This window comes from Physeter macrocephalus, chromosome 6 (assembly GCF_002837175.3).
Source record: "Physeter macrocephalus isolate SW-GA chromosome 6, ASM283717v5, whole genome shotgun sequence".
Lineage (NCBI taxonomy): Eukaryota > Metazoa > Chordata > Mammalia > Artiodactyla > Physeteridae > Physeter > Physeter macrocephalus.
This window is the reverse complement of record NC_041219.1, coordinates 35,455,711-35,476,878: the sequence shown is the minus strand read 5'-3', so window position 1 is coordinate 35,476,878 and position 21,168 is coordinate 35,455,711. Positions and strand designations below refer to the sequence as shown.

The 21,168-nt window shown below is 39.6% G+C and overlaps 1 protein-coding gene across 4 annotated transcripts in view; it reads left to right on the top strand.

Annotated features, from left to right (window-relative positions):
- The window catches only part of IGF1 (insulin like growth factor 1), a 163,197-nt gene that overhangs the window by 52,475 nt on the left and 89,554 nt on the right, over positions 1-21,168 (top strand). The window contains exons 3-4 of one of the 4 annotated variants that reach the window (XM_007130804.2): positions 1,318-1,499; positions 16,426-16,647. In XM_007130804.2, coding sequence (XP_007130866.1) covers positions 1,318-1,499; positions 16,426-16,485 — 242 coding nt within the window. In that variant the 3' untranslated portion in view covers positions 16,486-16,647. Of the gene's footprint in view, positions 1-1,317; positions 2,038-2,995; positions 3,466-16,425; positions 16,648-21,168 lie in introns of those variants that run through there. The other 3 variants (XM_007130802.2, XM_055085267.1, XM_007130801.3) reach the window with 3 other exon arrangements.

Genomic DNA, 21,168 nt, shown 5'->3' with positions numbered 1-21,168 from the left:
GATTTGGTGTAACAAAAGTTCTACTATGACAAAAAGTTTACAAAGAATTCAAGTACATTTTAAGTTCCATGTAAACTTGGTTTGCCTCCTTTTTACTTCTAGAGCCAGGAAAAGTGTGTCCAAAGCAAAACAAAACAAAATAGAATCAAACTAAAACCTACTTGCCAAGTAAAGAGGCCTAATTGATTTGCAAATATCAAAAGAAATTTGATTCCTGGTGTTCCCTCTGGTCAATCAGAATGAAAAATGGACATTTAGTTCATTCTGTCTCAGTCTAGTTGTTATTCTATAAGAAAACAGAAATGATGGTTCTGGTCTCTCTAGGGTGATAGGAGAAGGAGCCCTATCACATTGGTATTGTCATCAGTTCCAAGTTCCAAAGCTTCTGGATGCAGTCAATAGAGAGCCTGTCTCTTCACAGACCCTATATGATCCTGGAAAGCAATGTTCTGAGGAAACAAACCAACACTTATTTAGGACCTACTGGGTGTCAGGTGATACGCTAAGTACTTTTCATACAGTATGTCATATAATCCTCAAGCAATCAGTACAAGGAGAATCTTATTAACCCCACTTTACAAATGGTTAAACTGAGGTCCAGGAAGCTTAAATGACTTGTCCAGAGTCATACAACAGGTCTCCCAGGCTCTGTGAGGCACTTGGGCTTTGCCAGGAGTAGACCTGAGTTTGAATCCTGGCTCCACCACTTACCGCATGAATGACCCTGAGTAAGTCATTCCCAACTCTGAGTTTCGGTTTCCACATCAGTTTCAGTTTCCAAGTCTCGGTTTCCGCATCAGTTAAGTGAGGAGAACTTTCCAGACTTAAAACCTCTTTAATTCTCAGTCTGATGTTATAACAGAAGCAGTTAAGCCAAAGAGCAAACATCTGAGCCATCCTGCAAACAAAAACCATGCAGATTTGCTAACAAGATTAAGAAAACATAAAACATGCTCTTTTAATTAATATTCCTAGCAGCCTCCCAATTAAGTCAACATCTAAGGAAAGGTGAGGATTGGGCATAGACAAGATCCTTGACTACAGGTGGCTAAGAACTTGAGGAGAATTAACACAAATAAATGCACGATGAGTGAGGTAGTGCCAACGAGTGTGGCACCAACTCCAGGAGACATACTGGAGTCCAGAAAGATCTAGGGGGTCAGGAATTGCTGGAGGAGCTTCAAGAAGAGGTTGACTCACAAAAGTGTGGGTTGACGAGGTGTGGGGAGAGGAGAGTCTTCAGGGGCTGTGTGGAACTGTGAAGATAGCATATTATCCCACTCTAAAGCCCGGCCTCTCTGCGTTTGATTGGAACAGACAAGCCCACGGGGTATGGCTCGAGCAGTCGGAGGGCGCCTCAGACAGGAATCGTGGACGAATGCTGCTTCCGGAGCTGTGATCTGAGGAGGCTGGAGATGTACTGCGCGCCTCTCAAGCCTGCCAAGTCGGCCCGCTCTGTCCGTGCCCAGCGCCACACCGACATGCCCAAGGCTCAGAAGGTAAGCCAGCCTGGGGTGGGGATGGGGGTCGGCCACCCCTGCGAGATCTGTATCCTATCCATGTGGGTGAGCCAAACAGTAACTAGGTCCCGTAGTCTCCTAGCTCACAGGTCAAAAAAGCTCCATTCTCACCTGAGAGGTCCATCCCGTACATCACTCCACATTGTAAACTCTCCCTTCCACTGCTCTGGACCATCTGATCACCAGAAGATGGTGGAGAAGAGTGATTAAACTTGGGCTTTGGCATCAGACAAAACTGACAACCTAGGTTCACCAATCACCAGCGGAGAGCCCTTGGCAAAATAATGTAACCTCTTAAGCCCTAGTTTCATCAGTAAAGTTGGGATAACGGTACTATCTACCTCATCAGGTCGTTAATGCGCATGCAATGCTTTTCACAAGCCTGCACAAAGTAACTGTTGGACAAGTGTTAACGTCTGTCATAACTGCATGAATAAAGTATGTGACCTTTCAAGTCCTGGTATTCTGCAAAGGTGCAAAGAAAAAAAAAAACACTCTAAAATGGGAACTAATAGAAATTCACATCCAGTGGCAAACATAAAAGAAAATAAAAACAAAATAGAAAGAACATAAAAACAAATAGAAACTTCTGTTTGGCTCTAAGAACACCAAAAAATTTCTAATGATCAAAATCTGCAGGTGTCTCTTACTAACAGCTAGACTTTAAACAAGCCTTAGAGATACTATCTATGCCATCAAAAGTATGTAAATCATCTGATGCACATTGATAACTTAATACATTTTTGTTGAATGAGTGAATGAACAAGTGAACAAATGAATATAAGTGACTACATTTTAGTGATTAAGTAGAAAGAATGAGAACTAAAGAGAAGGTGAAGAAAATGAGGAAGGATGAATAAGAAAGTAAAAAGCTCTCAGGTCTCCTTGGGGACTCTGTTGACAAAAAAAGAAAACAACAACTTGAGGTTTTAATCTTTGGAGTCAAAACTAGCATCATGCAGAAGGCACAAGATGAGAGACCAAGAAGTACATAATAACACCTTTGCTGCTTCCTGGTCCTAATTTGCAGCTGAGGCTGGAACAGTGGGTTTAGCAGAGATGTGACCCCAGGGAGCCACCTTGAGTGATGCAAAGGGACTAGGCACAACCTGGTTCACAGAGAACACAGTAGCCAGAGGATGAGTCAGGGAACAAGCACCACAGAAATAACTTTTAGGTGAATGTGGCTGGAAGGTGTGCTTGAGGGGGTGAAGGCAGGTTAATTCTTTCTCTTCCCAGGTGACACAGTGCCTCTCAATTTCTAGTTTTGGGGAGGGGGTGGGTGGTGTCAGAGATGAGTCCCAAAGTTCTGGAATATCAGGTCTAGTGACTGAGGTCCAGACACCTCTCCAGCACCAATGATGTCTTCTGCATCTATGGAGCCCAGGCATTCTGGGCTGACTCAAAGGCTCTGTCTCCCGGGACACCAAGGGAACCACCTGTTCTCAATGCAATTATTTTTGTGATGTTTACAGTATCAGCCCCCATCTACCACCAAGAAAACGAAGTCTCAGAGGAGAAGGGAAGGTGGGCCAAAGAAACATCCAGGAGGGGAACAGAAGGAGGGGACGGAAGCAAGTCAGCAGATGAAAGGAAAGAAGAAAGAGCAGAGGGAGACTGGAGCTAGAAACTGAACACAGGCAAGAAAGGAAAACGGAGGAGAGAAGGACTAAGACAGAGGCAAGGAGGATGAGAGAAAAGCAGACAGTGAGAAAAAAGTGGGAGATGCTATAGAGGAAATGAAGAAAAGTAGGCCCGCTGGAGCTACAGAAATCATGTGACAGAAGGAGAAATGGAGAAATGTGGAGAAACTAATAAACGTGGAGAAATGGAAAGGGAAAATGTCATGCCCAAGAAAGTCCAAAGAAAGATAGTGGCAAGAATGAAAAAAGAACAAAAATTATGAAAGAGGCAAATAAAACAATTCCCCTCCCCACCAAAAAAACAAGTAAAATAATTAAAATAAAAATCAAGGCTTTTATATGCATTTTAAATGTTTGTGTGAATTTTACAAGAATTTCCATGTCAATATATATCCAGAGTTAAATATTAGCCCCAAATTCTCAGCAAGACTGAATTGTGTCATAAAAGTTCCCAGATTTCCTTTCCTACGGTGTCATTGGAGGCTGCATTTCTTAGTCAAGCTCAGGCCAAAGGGCACCCAGTATTTGCCTAAAGGCCCATGAGGCCTGAGAGCTTACCTATGAGAGGAGGTCACTGAACTTTTTTGTGTGCACTTTGGAATCAGACATAAAAGATGTATTAGTGTGATAGGGCTGCCACAATAAAGTGCCACAGACTAAGTGGCTTACACAACAGAAATTCATTTTCACACATTTCTGGAGGCTGGAAGTCCAAGATCAAGGTGTTGGCAGGGTCAGTTCCTCCTGGGACCTGGGAGGGAAGGATCTGTTTCAAGTCTCTTTCCTTGGTTTGGAATTGGCCTTCTTTTCCCTGTGTTTGCACATCATTTTCCCTCTATACAAATCTCTGTACCCAGATTTCCTCTTCTCAAAAGGACACCAGTTATATTGGAGTAGGACCCATCATAATGACCTTATTTTCACTTAAATATCTGTGTAAAGACCCTATCTCCAAATACAATCACATTCTGAGGTACTAGGGGTTAGGACTTCAAGATATGAATTTGGTGGGGGACATAATTCAGCCCCAAACCAAAGACTTCTGATGTTTGACTACTGCCTTGTGATTCCATCACCTATAAAATTCTCTCCCTCCCTCCCTCCCTCCCTCTCTCTCTCTCTCTCTCTCATGCACGCACACAAACACACACACACACACACACACACACACACACACACAAATCTAGATTTTTAGACCTGAAGTCCTATGAGTTTCTGCTCCATGGAAATACTAGGGCCATGTTATGTTAGAGCTGCAAATCATTTGCTTCAATCCCTTCATTTTGAAGATAAGGATACTGAGATCCAGAAATGGGTAAAGAGAGGCTTGGGTTCTAAGCCACCCTCCTCTGGCCGATAGAGAACAGCACACAATCAACAGGGACTAAGAAAGAATTCCAAAAGGAAAAGATAGGGCAGAAATGGCCACATGAAGTCTGCCACTAATTTAATATTTTCCACAGAAGGAAGGGGGTGAAAGAGAGAAAGAGCCGTAGATTTTCCTGAGGGTAAAGAAAAGTCAAGTAGAATCACAGAATTTGAGTCTTAGAGATGTTCTCCTTCAGCTTCCTTGATTTAAACAGTAGGGTTAGGATCTTCATAGATAATAAAGCAAAAAGCCTCAAGATCATTCAAATTGTGAATCATAAGAGGTGAGAGAGGGTGCAAGAGAAAAGTGCTCAGCCAAGCAAACGATGACACTTGGGGTAAGAGGATGACAACCAAGAAGTGAAGCATGTCATCGAAGTAGCCTACTTTGAAGATGTCATGGTATAAAGGAACATTCATTCTACCTGTCCTTCATGCCCCAGCCATGCTTTCTACTTCAGGATCATCCTTCCTCCATGGGTCACTGAAAACCCAGGATATATAATATATGGATATGCCCAAGGCTCAAGCCAGGAAGGAGGAAAAGGTCTGATCACAAGCATGTCAAAGCGCCACATGGGAGCCAAGACACTGCTGTTATGGTTGCAAAGTAGGTCCTGGCTTATTAGAACAGACAAAAGCCAGGCTGCTGCCTGAGCCCATCTGGCCAGCCACCTTATCCAGGAGATGCCCAGTTCTCCTGCTGATACATACATGCTTTGGAACCAGCCTCAGGCATAAGCCAATACCTACTGTTTCTACCACCTGAGAGTAACCCCGCAAACAGCGATGGCTTTTCAAGGGACCACGGTTTGGTAGAATAATTAACAGTTCATGTCCCACAGAAAGATTTCTTAGAAGATTATCCCTTCCCCTTTTCCTTGATGACTGAATCAATGTCAGTTATAACACAGGGCTTTGGATAAACTATAGTTATACCCAATGATGAACTTCATTCAAGAAAATATAAGGCAAAGACTTTAAAAGAAAAAAAAAGGAATAGAACTTTCTAGTTAAAGAATGCTTAACTACCAGACTATTAGTTAAAACCCACTTCTTTTTGCAACGGGTTTTACCAACTCTAAAGCAGTCATATTGAATGCCTACATGTGATTTCTCAAGAATATGAATTAAGTAAACAGGAAGAATCTATTGTTGTCTTTCCATCTTACCCCTTCTAGAATCAGTACTAAGCACCTAGTGATACATGGCATATAATGATGGATGAAAGGATGGATGGACAAGTGAGTGATATAGGGAGGGGAAGAGTATTAGAGACATAGAAGTAAGTAGCACTGCTGAGATGAAATAATTCTTTTTGTCCTTGCATAAGACAGTGAGGCAAGTGCAGCATAAAAAAGGGAAGGCAGAGGAATTGTGCTTGCACAAGTCTTGCATATTTGGAATTTCCTACTCTAGCCAAAATTGAAATCATTCAAGAACCTACTGCTAAAGGTGGCAACTGGTTGAGTACTTTATAGTGAATGTTATGTTCCTATTCGTCCCCTCAATGCTTTCTTGAAGTGGGCAGAGTATTAATCACCATTTAAAAGTCCACTGTTTCAAATGTTTCTTTTAGGGAAAATTGATGATTGTGTGTAAAACTAACAGGAATATGTAAGGAATCATGATCCTTAAATTGTTGAAAATATTTTTATTTAGTACCTATGATGTGCAAACCTCTGTACAAGGCAGGAAGGAAAATTATAAAGATTGGAGAGACAATAAAACATAGTGGTTAAGAGTACAGAATCTAGAATCAGACTGCCTGGGATCAAATTCTGGCTATTTCACTTAATAGCTGGATGGCCTTGGGAAAATCATGTAATTTACCTGTGCCTCAGTTTCCTCACCTGCCAAATGGGAGTAATAATTGAATCTACCTCATAGAGTTGTGAGGATTTATTGAGATTGTGTGTATGTGTGCGTACAAATATATATTATAGTGTTTAAAATGGTGCCTGGCACATAGTAAGCACTATTAAATTTTTAGTTGATATTATTTTACTTAGTTCTTAAAAATTAGAGCCATCTGAAAAAGAAATAGGTCTCCTCAAGTAGAAGCGAGGCTCCGATCAACAAAAACTTCAAGCTCAAGCTTACCAACACTTTCTAGTGACATGGTAGTGTGTTTCAAGCATATGATAGGAAAAGAGAACTCGATGACCTAAGAATCCTTCCAACCCAGAGAAGCCCAGGTCTATGAATTATTCCAACTTCAGTGGAAGCTTGGCTGTCCCACATGAAGAACCGTTAACTTTTATTTTGAGGTCATAGAATGAACTTTCAGAAAACCACCATTTTTCTCAACCAGTTAAAATCAAATGTAATATGTGTTTTCATTTCATGGTGCCTGAGGAAAATTTAATTGTAGCATGAACTCCAGCTCTTACTAGTTTAAAGTAAAATTGCCAAAATAAATAAAAATGTGGGATATTTCCGGGCTCACACAGCTTCCGGGACATTTCAGTTTCTAGGGCTGCCGATCCGGTGCCTCTCACAAACATTTGATCTTCTTTCAAACATCTCTTGAAAACAAACAAAACCTCATATAGCTTCTAATGTGCGTGCTGTTAGGATGTAAGGGTGGAAAAGAAATGAGCTCCCGAAGAGCCCCTCCCCTACTCTCTCCTCCATCTCCTGACTGTCTCCCTCCCACCGATCACCAACAGGAAACAATGTTTTCTTAAGTAATAAACTTTGCAATTTCTCAAGTCCACTTGCATCCATGGGGGGAAGATGAGGTCTATTGTCTTTGCTTGCCTATGTGAAGGGAATAGGGCTTTTGGCAATATTTACTAGAAAACAGCGAGCTGACTTTTAATCCAAGGGCAAAGTTGATAGTCTAGAGTTAAAGTGGAAGCCTTTTGGTAGCAAGGAAAAGGTAAATCATTTTAGAGGAAGCAGAATGCCGTTTATGAGGTTTGAAATATCCACTATAGAATTCCTCAGTGATTAAAAGCGCAGCTACTGAATCCTTTGAAAATCAGTGACAATATGTATTGACCTAGGCAAGATAAGTTCACTTTTAAAGAAGGAACAGGCAAGGTTAGCAAAGGTTCTTCAGTGGCCACTAAACTTCCAGACCTGCAAGGTCAAAATCAGCTTCTCCATCCTCAGAGGCCTAACTGAAATCTGAGTACCTTTCCCTGACACCCATCTATTTGGGACTCCTTCTTTAATGGGACTCCTTTAACAGCCTTAGTGCTACCTCATTTTTATCTAGCAACCAAAAGAGATGGTTTAGAAATATATACTCACATTTAAACTCAAGTAGAGAGAAATGGAAATTGAGAACAGCAAGGAAATTATGACAGATGTGGGACAATGGGTCTACCATGTCTGGTACTTCTAGAGACAAGAAACTTCTCACTGCACTAGGAACTCAATCATAGCTCAATGGGCCATTGCTAGATAAGTAACAAGAGCTAGAAAACATTTTCCAAAATTTCCATCTATATTTTATTCACTAATGTGGTTACAGTTTTAAGACCCATTTGTCAGAAAACTAACTCTTCTGAAAAAGTAGAGGTTTGATAGAAATAAGAATGCTAAAAGTCCATCCAACTAATTTTAATTATAAATACCCTTGGTGGTAATTTACAATCTGTAGTTAACTACAGCAAATAGTTTTGAAGGGAAGGAGATTATTTTCTCTTCTTTGCTTTTTCTCTGTGCGTGTGTGTGTGTGTGTGTGTGCGTGTGTGTGTGTGTGTGTGTGTGTGTGTGCGCGCGCGCATGCTGGGATTCACATGCCAAAATTCTTACAAAATTCTGTATAAAATATATAAACATTCACATGGATCTTTCTGTCTGGACAGCTCCAAGAGGTCATGTAAATCGAAGACCAACCAGCTCTGCCATCCATGTAAATATGATGCGCTATTTTCACAGCTGTAGGTAACAATTATGGAAAGACAAAAATTCTAAATGATTACAAGTAAGACCATGGCAGGTTGAGGGTTGGGTAAAGATTCCTAATCAGTTGACGATTGTAGACTTGGGAACATGTGATATTTATGTCATGGTATGAGTGTGGCAAGCTTGACTCATTCATGAGGCATTGGAGGACTAGAAAAAATGAAAAGTATAAAGGAATCAATAAATATATAGCATTATTTTGTCAGTATTGGTTGACCAAGGCCACGATTGGATGGCTCTGGTTTGTCTCTGTCAATAATGATATTTGTTTCCTTCTTCAAAAAACGCTTGTATGGAAGTAAAAGTACTTTTGGCACAATGCAATGACTCTGATGTTTTTAAAACTGTATACACACATGAATTATTCTTGTGCCATTTTCTGTCTTGGAAAAGCACTGGCTGGCACCATGCATGTTTACTCTTATATGCTGAAGGCTCCCACCAACCTCAAACAGATGCAAATCACTTTAACTTGTCATTGTGTTATTTTGTTCATCCTAAAAGTTCAGAAGAGCCTTCCAAACTTGCAAAATTTCTCTCAGTTCAGTGAGGAGGAAAATTCAGAGCACAGTATTTGAATGTTCTGCCCAGAGTTGTCACACACACAAAGAATGAGTGGAAGAGGACAACACCCTTGCCTACTAATCCTCTGAACTCATCACTATTGCGTTGAAATGACACTAAAAGGTAACAACCCTGAGCCTTGCATCTCCCCAGAATATTATAATATAAATTACCACATACATGAGTTTAAGTACTCTAGCATATGTTGTATGTCAGATGAAACAATGCCATTTTGGAGGCTTAAGAGAAAAAGCATAATCAAATCCAGTTTTTAGGTAAAAATGTGCTGAATCTTTAGTACATAACAGTGAAATTGCTAGAATCTGGTGTTCCACTTTTTTAAATACCACAACATTTGAACCTTTCAGCAATTCCAAAATCAACTCCCCCTGGGAAAGATACTGTGCTTAAAGTTTTTTTTCTTAATTTAAAAATGTAACACAAACACAAACAGCTAACTAAACAGGCTGCCCATATAATCAACAGTCTAAGCAGCCCTGAAGTATTTTACAACATCCTTCAAGACTATTAAAGGCAACATCAATAACTATTGCCAGCAAGGGAAAATACCTTTCAGCTTTTTTTTTTCCCTTTCCTTTTTTGGTTTAATTTTTATTTATTTATTTATTTATTTATTTATTTATTTATTTATTTATTTATTTATTTTTGGCTGTGTTGGGTCTTTGTTGCTGCGCGCGGGCTTTCTCTAGTTGTGGCGAGCGGGAGCTACTCTTCATTGCAGTGCGCGGGCTTCTCATTGCGGTGGCTTCTCTTGTTGCGGAGCATGGGCACTAGGTGTGCAGGCTTCGGTAGTTGTGGCACGTGGGCTCAGTAGTTGTGGTTCATGGGCTCTAGAGTGCAGGCTCTGTAGTTGTGGCGCACGGGCTCATTTGCTCTGTGGCATGTGGGATCTTCCCGGACCAGGGCTCGAACCCGTGTCCCCTGCACTGGCAGGCGGATTCTTAACCACTGCGCCACCAGGGAAGTCCCTCCCTTTCTTTTTTTTTTTTTTTTTTTTTCTTTTTCAGGCTTTTAAACCATTTTGGTAGTGATTTCTTACATCACAGATAGAAATACTTGAAACAGAGTCAGGTGGTGTCCTTTGAAAAGTAAGAAAGTTGCCAAGACAGGATAATCTGTGAATAATTATGGGATAAATACACTCCCTAAACCTGGGGATTCCTAGGGATGTACCAGTCACTAGAAAAAAGAGCTATACATCTGCTATCCCAGAACTCGAGGGAGCCCTGGGCACCCAGTAAATAACCACTCTTTCACCAGCCACAGAAAGGGCAGCACCCAAGCATGGGGTGTGCTTTGACAACAGTAACTATTTTTTAAAAGGCAATAATAATAGCTGTTATTTATTATGCATATGCTCTGTGGTAAGCGCTATCACGAACCACCTCATTCAATCTTCAGTGTTAGCCTGTAGGGTAAATGCTATAATTACCCGCATTGCACAGATTAGAAAACTTGGGCTAAGGGCAGCTAAATGTCTTGCCAAGATCTTGCCCTAACAAGTGGTCAGACCAGAATCCAAACTCAAGACGGACTCTAGCGTGTTAATCATGCATTGTGCTCTCTCTTCTGCATTTCTTCACTGATATTTACTGTACTGCAACCCGCCAGTTGTAAGTTCTGAGACCGGAGGGGGCTCTGTGAACAGCAGAAAGTAGGAAGCCATGCAAGGCTTGCTATGACCTGAACGCTATTCCACCACTCCTGCAGGAAATTTAAATCAATTTAACAAGCATTTCCTGGTTTGCCACTTTGCTCAAAGCAACATGCATCCAGGGGGGAGACAGAGGTGCAGGAACAATGCTACCTGCCCTCAAGAGCTTACTTTTTAGTGGGGAAGTGAACACTTACATAATTTATCCCACAGCACATCAATGCTCTAACAAAGGTAGACCCAGAGTGTCTTCTGACAGCACAGAAGCCAGAACAGACTGGTGTTGCCATCAAGTTCACAAAATAGATCTAAACCAAGGGCCCTTGAAACAGTAGGCTCTCTTGCATACAACTCTGCCAGGTAAATGTGTAAGGGTGATCACACGCAATCATAACATTATGAGGTGGGTGCTCTTACCCCACCCTTTCATTTTACAAAACAGGAAACAGAAGCAGAGAAGAATGTAGTGATTGTCAAAGGTCACACAATTCTGTACTGGGAGCTGTGATCCAAGCTAGGTATGTAAGCCCAGGACCTCTGAGAAACATAAATGAGACTGGGTTAAAGGAGCCAGGATTTCATTAGGGGAAATGCCCGTGTGAAAAGCAATAGGAGAGGATCAGGGAAGCCTGAACAAGCCATCAGAATGCAATGCAAGTCTGACCCCAATGAAGCAGAGGAAGAGAGACAGTTGGGTGGAAGCATCCTAGACTGCTGAACAGTCTAAGCAAAGTTCAGCAAAGCCACTGAGGAGCCCTTGAGCCAAAGCTGGCCTATAAAAGAATCTTGTGTTTCCCAGAAATTGGGTCTGCCTTGGTTTCCCCACCATACTCTACTTGAGCTATGGGAGGGGCGTGCCAGGCCCATCCACTATGGCCAGAGGAGACAATCATATTGGAAAAAATGTGCATTCCCACTATAACCACATAAAAGATAGGATGAGGTCTTTCCAGAAAAAGTAAGTAAATAAGAGGCTGAGCAGACCAACACTGTGCCCAGACTATACATCTCTCACTTTGTTAAAGAGGCAGTTACTCCACCAGGAGCATACATCTCTTGAAAAGTGCACTTTGTCCTTTGGTTTTAAAAGTCACATCCCAAAGCACTGAATTGATTGAATGACACTCACTCTGCTTGGCTCCCAGAGATGAAAGACTGACCCCACTCTCCTGGAATTTGAACTTGTAATCCCCCAAAATAACGAGACATCAAAGTTGATGTTGAGACATCTAAATCATCCTCTACAATTTCATGTGTCTCCAGGCCAAGCCAGAAAAATAGCTAGAGCACATCCTTTTCAACAGGTAAAGAGCTGACATCTGGGCCATCTCTTCAATCATCCACTGCTCTTTCTTTTTTCCATTTTGCCCTGTTAAGGAGAAGGTCAATGCTCAGTTAGAACTTTATGCTGTACAATAGGCTGCTAACATTCCATGATAGACAGTATTTGCCTAGCATTTTTTATAGGGTGCCAGTCTTTTCTTAGAGTTTATGTCATATAATACTTAACTTGTTTGCAGTGGGTGGAGATGGAAACAGAGTCTATTGAAAACATCACTGCTCCCTCCCTAAAATGTAAAGGGCCTATTATCATCCTTCTTTTAGATTCTGTCTCTTGGGCAAAATCTCATAAAGATAGGCAGGGAGAAAATAAGGGCTTATAACATCCACAGGGTTAGCTTTTCTTAAATGAATGCTGTGCTACTAGACCTCTATCACTAACCATAAACACAGGACTCAGCTCACATTGTGATAAGGGAGGGCACCCACTTCCCTAGAGTCTTGCCTTACCCTCCAAACCAGCATCTACCACCATTTGGGATCATGACATTATCAGTTATTGTTACTGGAAAGAGATTTGGATTTTGAGGCACCAGATATTGTCTTACCTCTTAGAGAGGCAGTATGGCACAGTGGCTAACTGGTGAGCTCCAGAATCAGAAGGGACTTATACAAATTCCAACCGTGGTCACATCTTCACTGTAAGACATTAGGAAAGTTGTTTAGCTTTTATAAGCTTCATATTCCAAAAAGGTAAAATGGGCAAGGCACTAGTACCCATCTCCAAGATAACTATGAGAATTAAATAAGAGAATGTATACAATTAGCACCTTATAATACAGTGTCCAGCACCTAAAAATGTTCAAGTGATAGAATTGTTATTCTTTTATTAAAATAATAAATTATTTTACTATTAGTTCTAGGTCTATCGATTTGTTCCTATGTGACCTCAAGGCAAGTCACTAAATCTTAGGGAGCCTCAGATTGTGAATGAGACAGATGCAAACAACATCATCTCACAAGGTTGTTGGGAGGGTTCACTGAGACCACTATGTAAACTGTAAAGTGTGTGCAAATTTTAATCAAGATTACTAGTATTGCCATTGTCATTAGCTCTCAGCAATCTTAATCCAAGAGTTTGTGGATAGCTTTCCTTTGGAAAAAACCAAGAGCTAGGATGTGCTAAGAGATAACGGGGGAATATGAATGACCCCTTCAGGGCATTTTCCAGCTTCCTAAATACCTGTGTACGGTACACACTGTGTAATAAAGTATATCACAAATTAACCCCTATCAAACCTATTTCCTCGTGAGTTGGTTAACCCTTCCTTCAGAGGGTAAATTTCCTCAACCAACCCCAGTGAGCTAAAGGACCAGCATTTTTTTTTTGTAAATAATCTTACCTTCCCTGGTGTCAACAGGAAACAGTATTTACTCACTACTGTTTTCCTTTCAAAAATCTGTCTAGCTGCATACTAGAAACAGTTTCAGCTGGTTTGTTTGTCTTGGACAAGCTGTTGAAGTGAAACGTTTTTGCTTGGCTGAATGTGGGACAGTTTCATAACCCCTTCAAGAAGTGCGTTGAAGGTGGGTGCCAGCTCCGCCGGCTGCTTCTAACATGCCTCCACTTGCCACCCATTGTCAGGTGGCCCGCGTCATTAAATTAAGACAATGAGCAAAGCAACAGATGCAACTGAGACTAAATTCCCTGAGTGCTTTTGTTTTGTCACTGTCATTGTCTGCAACAAAGAAGTCACATGTGAGAGCCCGGGAAGAGAGCCAAACGCAAACCAGACGACATCCCAGCTGGTTTTGAATGGCCTCCACCGTACGCCTGTGTGCATGGGAACCATGCTGCTTGGAGCAGTGTCAGCTTTATCAAGTGAGTTTCTGCCCATGACTTTGCTGCGATGCCGAGACAGACCCAGAAGAAATAGGCCAGAAGATCCCTCCACTCAGACTTTACACTTTACACTTCTGCTTTGAGGGAAAAAGAATCTCTCTGTTGGGGAAAAAAATAAGATCTATATGGTTGGCCAAGCTAACCCCAATCCTTTTTGCTACAGCCCTCATGAATTTGAAGAGGGAAGCATAGAAGATACCTGAATTTTTTCTTCTGGAAATCTGAGATTAATTTGGCTTGAGAGGAAGACTGGAGATTAAATACCTCATGTGCTTTCTTTTTACTTGTTACCATCTCATTCTGGAGCATTTTCCTAGTTGGGGCTTTATCCAGATTCTTAAAAATCTTCTTTTTCTAAGCTGGCATGCCTCTTCAACAGAAAAAGAGGTAAAACCCAAGTTAGGGTATTTTTAGACCTGTTGGTCAATTTGGTTACTAGTTTGATAGACTGATAGTGTCCTTAATAATAGCGATTGTGGGGTTTTGATGAGCCATATACAATCAGCAGGGTCTACTGAGAACTGAACAGGAATGTTGCAAGGAGTTTGGGACAAGAGTGTCTCTACTCTGTAGCCCCATATGTCTTTCTTCCATTTTCTGGAGAACTCCTTTAAGGAAGCAGATTAAAAAGTGAGATTAGGAAGGAATACAAACTTTACTGTTAGCTTAACAGCAGATACTTTACTGTTAGCTTAACAGCAGATACTTTACTGTTAGCTTAACAGCAGAGCAACAAATGCGTGTCAAGTGAACTTGGTAAAAGTTGTACGATATTTGGGGGAAAAGTGGCAGGATTTTAAATGATAGCATTTCAAGCTATCCTATACAAATGCCCAATTTCTCCCCACAAAGTTTTTTTCAGTGGCCACTGAGCTAGATGTTTTAATAAACATTTTTACACAATGATCTTCCTTCTATTCAGTAGGTACAAGATATTTTGACCATCAACTTACAAAGTGCTAACTTGCTTTTATAAAGGTCTTGGTGATAACTCTGATGTTCCAGGTAGAGCTGAAAAACATGTGTAAGAAAAATTATCAAACCCCTATGGGTCTTAGTCAATAGGTACAACTTCCAGGGACTGGTAGTTGATACTGCCCCACCTTCTTATCCTCTCCAGTTCTCAGGGCTAAGTGATCTCCAAGGTCCCTTACAATGATCTCTAAACTTCTAACAATGATTGGGTGATTGATCATTTCCTTAGCCAGAAGGAAGAATTTGGAGATTCCAGTCACCATGGTGAGAATTCTTGGTTTTGGTCTTGACGGAAAATGTTCCCAGGAGAAAGGACACTGAATCCTTGAACCTCACTCTGTACCAATAATTATCTATTACATCCTTCTCTAAGGGCCTCCTGACTAGAAGTGAAATCAAGAGAAGCAGCACCTGATGTTTATGCATGCAAATGTTATTTCCTCCCAGATTTTATTTTACATCTTATTTGTCTAAATTAATGTTGCTATTTAAGCATATCCAAGGATAAAATAATAATTACAGAAAAAGTATAATGACTTGATTCTTCACATTATCAGAGGGTCCATTATATTCATTCATTCATTCAGTTCATTCTATAGCTATTTATTGAGCACCTGAAATGTTCTGGGCACTGCTCTAGACATGGGGCTCTAACAGTGAACAGAGACAAGTCCCTACTCTCATAGGGCTTCTAAGCAAAACTCAATATTCCTTGGATAACAGAATTGCTTGTTGATAGGTGAATGGTAGCACCAAAGCAAGGAATCCAGAATTTTTAATCCAAGAATGGTTACTTTCCAATAAAGATGAAATAATAATAATAAGAGTAAATAACAATTGGTAATACTTACATAGTGCTTACCATGTGCCAGGCCTATTATAAGTGCTTTTATGTTCTAATTCTCTAATCCTTAATCCTACAACGTAGAAACTATTATTATCCTAGTTTATGGATGAAATTGAGACACAAGAGATTGTCACTTGCACAAGTTCACATAGCTAGAAAATGGAAGAGCTGGATTTGAGCACAGCTTAGAATGTCTGTGATTTTATAGATTCTAAATCAACTACAAAAATTCCCAATCTTCTACTTCTAAAGCTCTGCCTCTCTCCAAAGGAGATAAAGAAAAAATGAAAAAGAAACAGCTCCTTTTTCCAAAAACTAAAACAGAACAAAATGCAATAAAACAACAGAGGATGGTCCCAAAATGTGATTTTTTTCCTCACTAGGAAAAGATGTTCCAGTCCAGAAGACTGAATCTTAAAGGATCTCCTTCCTGTCAAGGAATCTGTGATAGTAGCTGATGAATAAAAACACATTTTTGTGTAATTATAAAGCAATCTGTGGTTCTCATGCCATCAAGGATAAACAGAAGTCTGAGTGAGTTTTGGCTAAACTAAAAACTACAGGCCCATCTACTTATATGTCTTTCTCAGAAAAACTTGGCCCAAGCTGTCTGTTAAATTGAGTGGTGAGGCATAGATATGAAAGGTTGAGACCCAATGTTAGAAATAGATAGGTAGGATACAAAAAACTTCATCAAAGTAATGTCACTTTTTCTCCCTTATTTTTAGGAAGTACATTTGAAGAACACAAGTAGAGGGAGTGCAGGAAACAAGAACTACAGAATGTAGGAAGACCTTCCTGAAGAGTGAAGAATGACACGCCACTGGCAGGATCCTTTGCTCTGCACGAGTTACCTGTTAAACACCAGAAGACCTACCAAAAAAATAAGTTGGATAACATTTCAAAAGATGGGCATTCCCCCCAATGAAATACGCAAGTAAACATTCCAACAATGTCTTTAGGAGTGATTGTTAAAAGCTTTGCACCTTGCAAAAATGGTCCTGGAGTTGGTAGATTGCTGTTGATCCTTTATCAATAATGTTCTATAGAGAAAATATATATATAGATCTTAGTCCCTGCCTCTCAAGAGCCACAAATGCATGGGTGTTATATAGATCCAGTTGCACTACATTTGTCTCTGAATCTTGGCTGCTAGAGACATTCATTCAGCAGCCTTATCTAAGTGGTTTATTAATTTTTTTATTTGCACTTCTTTCTACGCAACACAGGCTGTTTGTTTTACAGTGTCTGGTAATCTTGTTCGTCTATCCCCCTCTCCCCTTCATCACCTTTTTATTTGCCAAATTTGGCCTCCTCAATAGCAGCAGCAAGCAGTCAAATAGCACACCAATTTTTAACCCACAAGATTCCATCTGTGGCATTTGTACCCAATATAAGTTGGATGCATTTATTTTGGACACAAAGCTTTATTATTTCCACATCTTGCTAAAAAAAATGCAAGTAGTTGCAACTTTGAGGCCAATCATTTTAGGCATATGTTTTAAGCATAGAAAGTCTCGAACTCTGAATGGTTCCTTCAAATGATGAGTTAGTGTGCGACCTAATCAGTACTTCTCTCTTTTTATTTTTTCCATATAAAGCACTATGTAAATTTAGCATGTCAATAATACAGGATGTATCAAACAGTATGTAAAACTCTGTTTTTTAGTACAATGGTGCTATTTTGTAGTTTGTTATATGAAAGAGTCTGGCCGAAACGGTAAAAGGTGAAAGCAAAACAAAAGAGGAAGCCTGGAGCCAAAGGTGACACAGAGGGGAAGGGTACTCAAAATTTAACCATTTGGGAAAGAAAAGTTCCCCAATTATGCCTTCCAAAAGAAATAAGACACAAAGTCCACTGATGCAAATTTGATTGGCGAGTCCAGAGAGGAGTAGAAGAAGCAGAAGGCTAGGAATTTTAACAGTCCTGGTTTCTTACTCTCGCTGAAGAAACAAACATCTGCCGACTCTGTCACGGACTCACCACTGTGTGACCTTGGGCAAGTCACTTCACCTCTCTGTGCCTCAGTTTCCTCATCTGCAAAATGGGGGCAATATGTCATCTACCTACCTCACAGGGGTGGTATGAGGATTAAAAAGATAAAGCTCCAGATTTTTATCCTGAGTTGCTATCAGGGTGTCAAGATCAGGGCCCTTGAGTTGCGGGGATGCAAGGAATTCTATGAACAACTCATTCACAGCACAGCTAGAAAATTGATAAGCTGAATGCTCCTGACATGCCAGTTCTTGTCAGTGAAGCTATCCAACTAACTATCCAACTAACTAGTTGTTAAAAGCTAACAGTTCAATTTCTTTTAAAACACTTTTCAAAATAACCTAGAAACATTTGATCTGCAATTTGATTTTGAATTCTGCATTTAGATTTATGAATACAAAGTGAAAAGAGAGGAAAAGGAAAAAGGAGAAAAACAAAGATTTCTACCAGCGAAAGGATGATTATTCCATTTGCTAGCACTTACTGACTCTGCCAGGAAGTTACTAATAACCTAATAATACTTCTTTTAATATTATAAATGATACTGTATTCATTTTTAAAAAGTCCTTTCCACTTTTCAAGTAATCTAAAAAAAAGTCCCAAGATTTCAAATATTGAAATAATAACTAATAAAATGTCACGAATTTACTTTCTTTAATGAATTTTGTTCTTATCCTTGGAGATACTGATATATACATATATTTTTGGTTAAGGTATGCTTGACTAGAGTTGCTAGTTGAAAGACAAACATTTCCTTCACAGCTAGAAATTTTCCCTCATATCTGCTTAGAAGAGTGGCCTCTAGTCCTCTGTGGATGTGTCTTATCCATTCAGTTGAAAACTGGTATCAAGAAAATCCAATGATGAGGACAGGTCCATGCTGACCTAGAAAATATTTCCTGTCTACATATCAAGATTTTCTTGTTAAAACAATGAATCATCCATCATTCAGATCTTTTTATCTGCCTTAGAACTTTTTGGTGAAAAGCAACCAGGCTTGATTATTTCATGCAAACTATATCCCTTTTATTCTTGGAGAGTGTACATGCAAAACAAAAATAACATCTTTAGTCTTCATCCCACTGGTTCACCTCAAGGTTCAGAGGCCAGGAAAAAAAACAAGATTTCCTGGATCTCCGAACATACGCAAAAAGAAGGCCTATTTAATGGACACCTCTGGTCAGCCAACTAGTATTTTAACCTTAGTCCACAGTGTTATTTGAATTTAGCACCCCTGGCATGCAGAGCTATGTTCTGATCACTGTGGACAGATGTAAAAGAAACCATAGGTAATTTTGCCCTTCATCTGTCTTCTAGACATATGGGTTCTATGGAATGAGATGCTGGACCCATTTTCCCAAAATGGCACTCTGATTTTTATTTCTTATTCCTAGTGTGTACCTTTTAAAATTACTAACTACGAACAACACTTTACATGCAACCTTCAGTAGACCTGTAAGTTTCCAGACGTAGTTGAATACGGTAATTCTAAGAGTGTCTATGACTTATTTGATTCACTTAATAACTCTGTTCACAGCAAAAAATACCCCAGTGAGGAAAGCTTAAATATGCGAAGTCATATTACCCTTCTTAACTTTTTCTAATACATAGTCCTCTCCAACTGTATCATAAATTAGCTAATTAAAAATTAACTAATTATACTAACCCACTATCTTATTTTCAAATGATTTAAAACTAGAAGACAAATTGCTGTCAACTCCAGAAGTCAGCTGATCACTATATACTACAGCAGAACGACCTGGTACTGACAGAAGGAAGCACATAAAATCTTACAACTCAAAACTTTATAAGCTTTGCTTTAGAATTTTGAGATGAGGCAATATCAAGACGTTTATGAAAGAGCTATAAATACTGGTAAGAATGAACTTTTAATTTATGGGTTGATGTCCAGTTTAACTGACAACACTGAATACCTAGGTCAAATTTCCATTCTCACTTCCCCAAATAGTATAATTGTATTATTCGAACATTTTAAGATGAGGAAGCTCCACTGAAAAAGTTAAAGCATCTTTCCATCAGACTCCACTCTTCTAGAGATAAAGAAAAACTCGCCCAATACCCACCCTAAACAAACACACACACACACACACACACACACACACACACACAGACACGTGCACACACACACTCATCCTAAGAGTCCAATGGAATACTGAGAAGAAATCACTTCCTTGAAAAATCTTTAAAAAAAAAAAAAAAAAAAAGCCTGGCCTCCCTTGAGAATCCTTCCCCTCCTTGGAATGTCAGTGTTTGTGTAGATGAAACCATCTCATGCACTATGACTTCAGGGTTTCTGTTATTAGTCTATGCACTTGGGAGAATGCTTAAAATGGAAGATGTAGCACATTTTGCTTTCCCATTTATTGTTTGGCCAGCTATGCCAATGTGGTGCTATTGTTTCTTTAAGAAAGTACTTGACTAAAAAAAAAAAAGAAAAAAAGAAAAAAAAAGAAAGCATAGACATATTTTTTTAAAGTATGAAAAAAACAATTCTTTAGATAGATGGCTTAAGAAAATAGCATTAGGTCTAGTCACCACCACCTTTCAACTTTATATCACTCACAAGTAGTGTACTGTTCACCAAATTGTGAGTTTGGGGGTGCAAGGGCAGAAGATGGAAATTTTTTTAAGTTAGAAGTCTCCATTATTTTGTTGGCTCTCAAACTCAATAAAATTAGCAATATATTATCCAATATGAACACCTTGATTCAAGAGCATGGAGTATAAATGGGAAAGAAAAAAAAAAAAGACCTTATAGGCAAATGGCAGAACTGAAAAGATGATTAAGTTACCCATTGAGTGTGTGTGTGCGTATGTGTGCGCGTGTGTGTGCATGTGTGTGCGTGCACTCTCTGCTCTAAAACAGATATTCAGCAAGTGGAGAAAATAAAAACAAAAAGAAAAATGCATAGATTCACCTGCTAAAAATAGCTTCTGCCACATCCCCCTTGAGTAATTCTTTGGAGTTTGCTGGTTTATAGAAGATATTCTCCCTTCACCTAAACATCTCAAAGAGCAGTAGCTCTCATAAAAAGCAATCACTGATCTCATTGGGAAGTGTTGGCAAGTATTTCCTTCTGAGATGGGGGTTATCTACTGATAAGGAAAGAGAAGAATTTATGAGAAACCGTTGAAAGAGATGGCTAACAATCTGTGAAGATTTTTTCGTTTTTGTTTTGTTTTGTTTTTTACTTTATACAGTCTTTATGAATATCTTAATGTTCAAAAATGACTTGTTTTTCTTCTTCTTTTTTTATATTGGAATGAGGGATGATAAGTTAAACCCACATAGACTCTTTAAAACTATAGGCTAGATAGAAATGTTATGTTTGACTTGTTGAAGCTATAATCAGACTATTTAAAACGTTTTTGCTATTTTTAATCTTAAAAGATTGTACTAATTTATTAGAGACAGATCCTATTTGGTTCTCTTCATAAGAAAGAGCATTCCCAC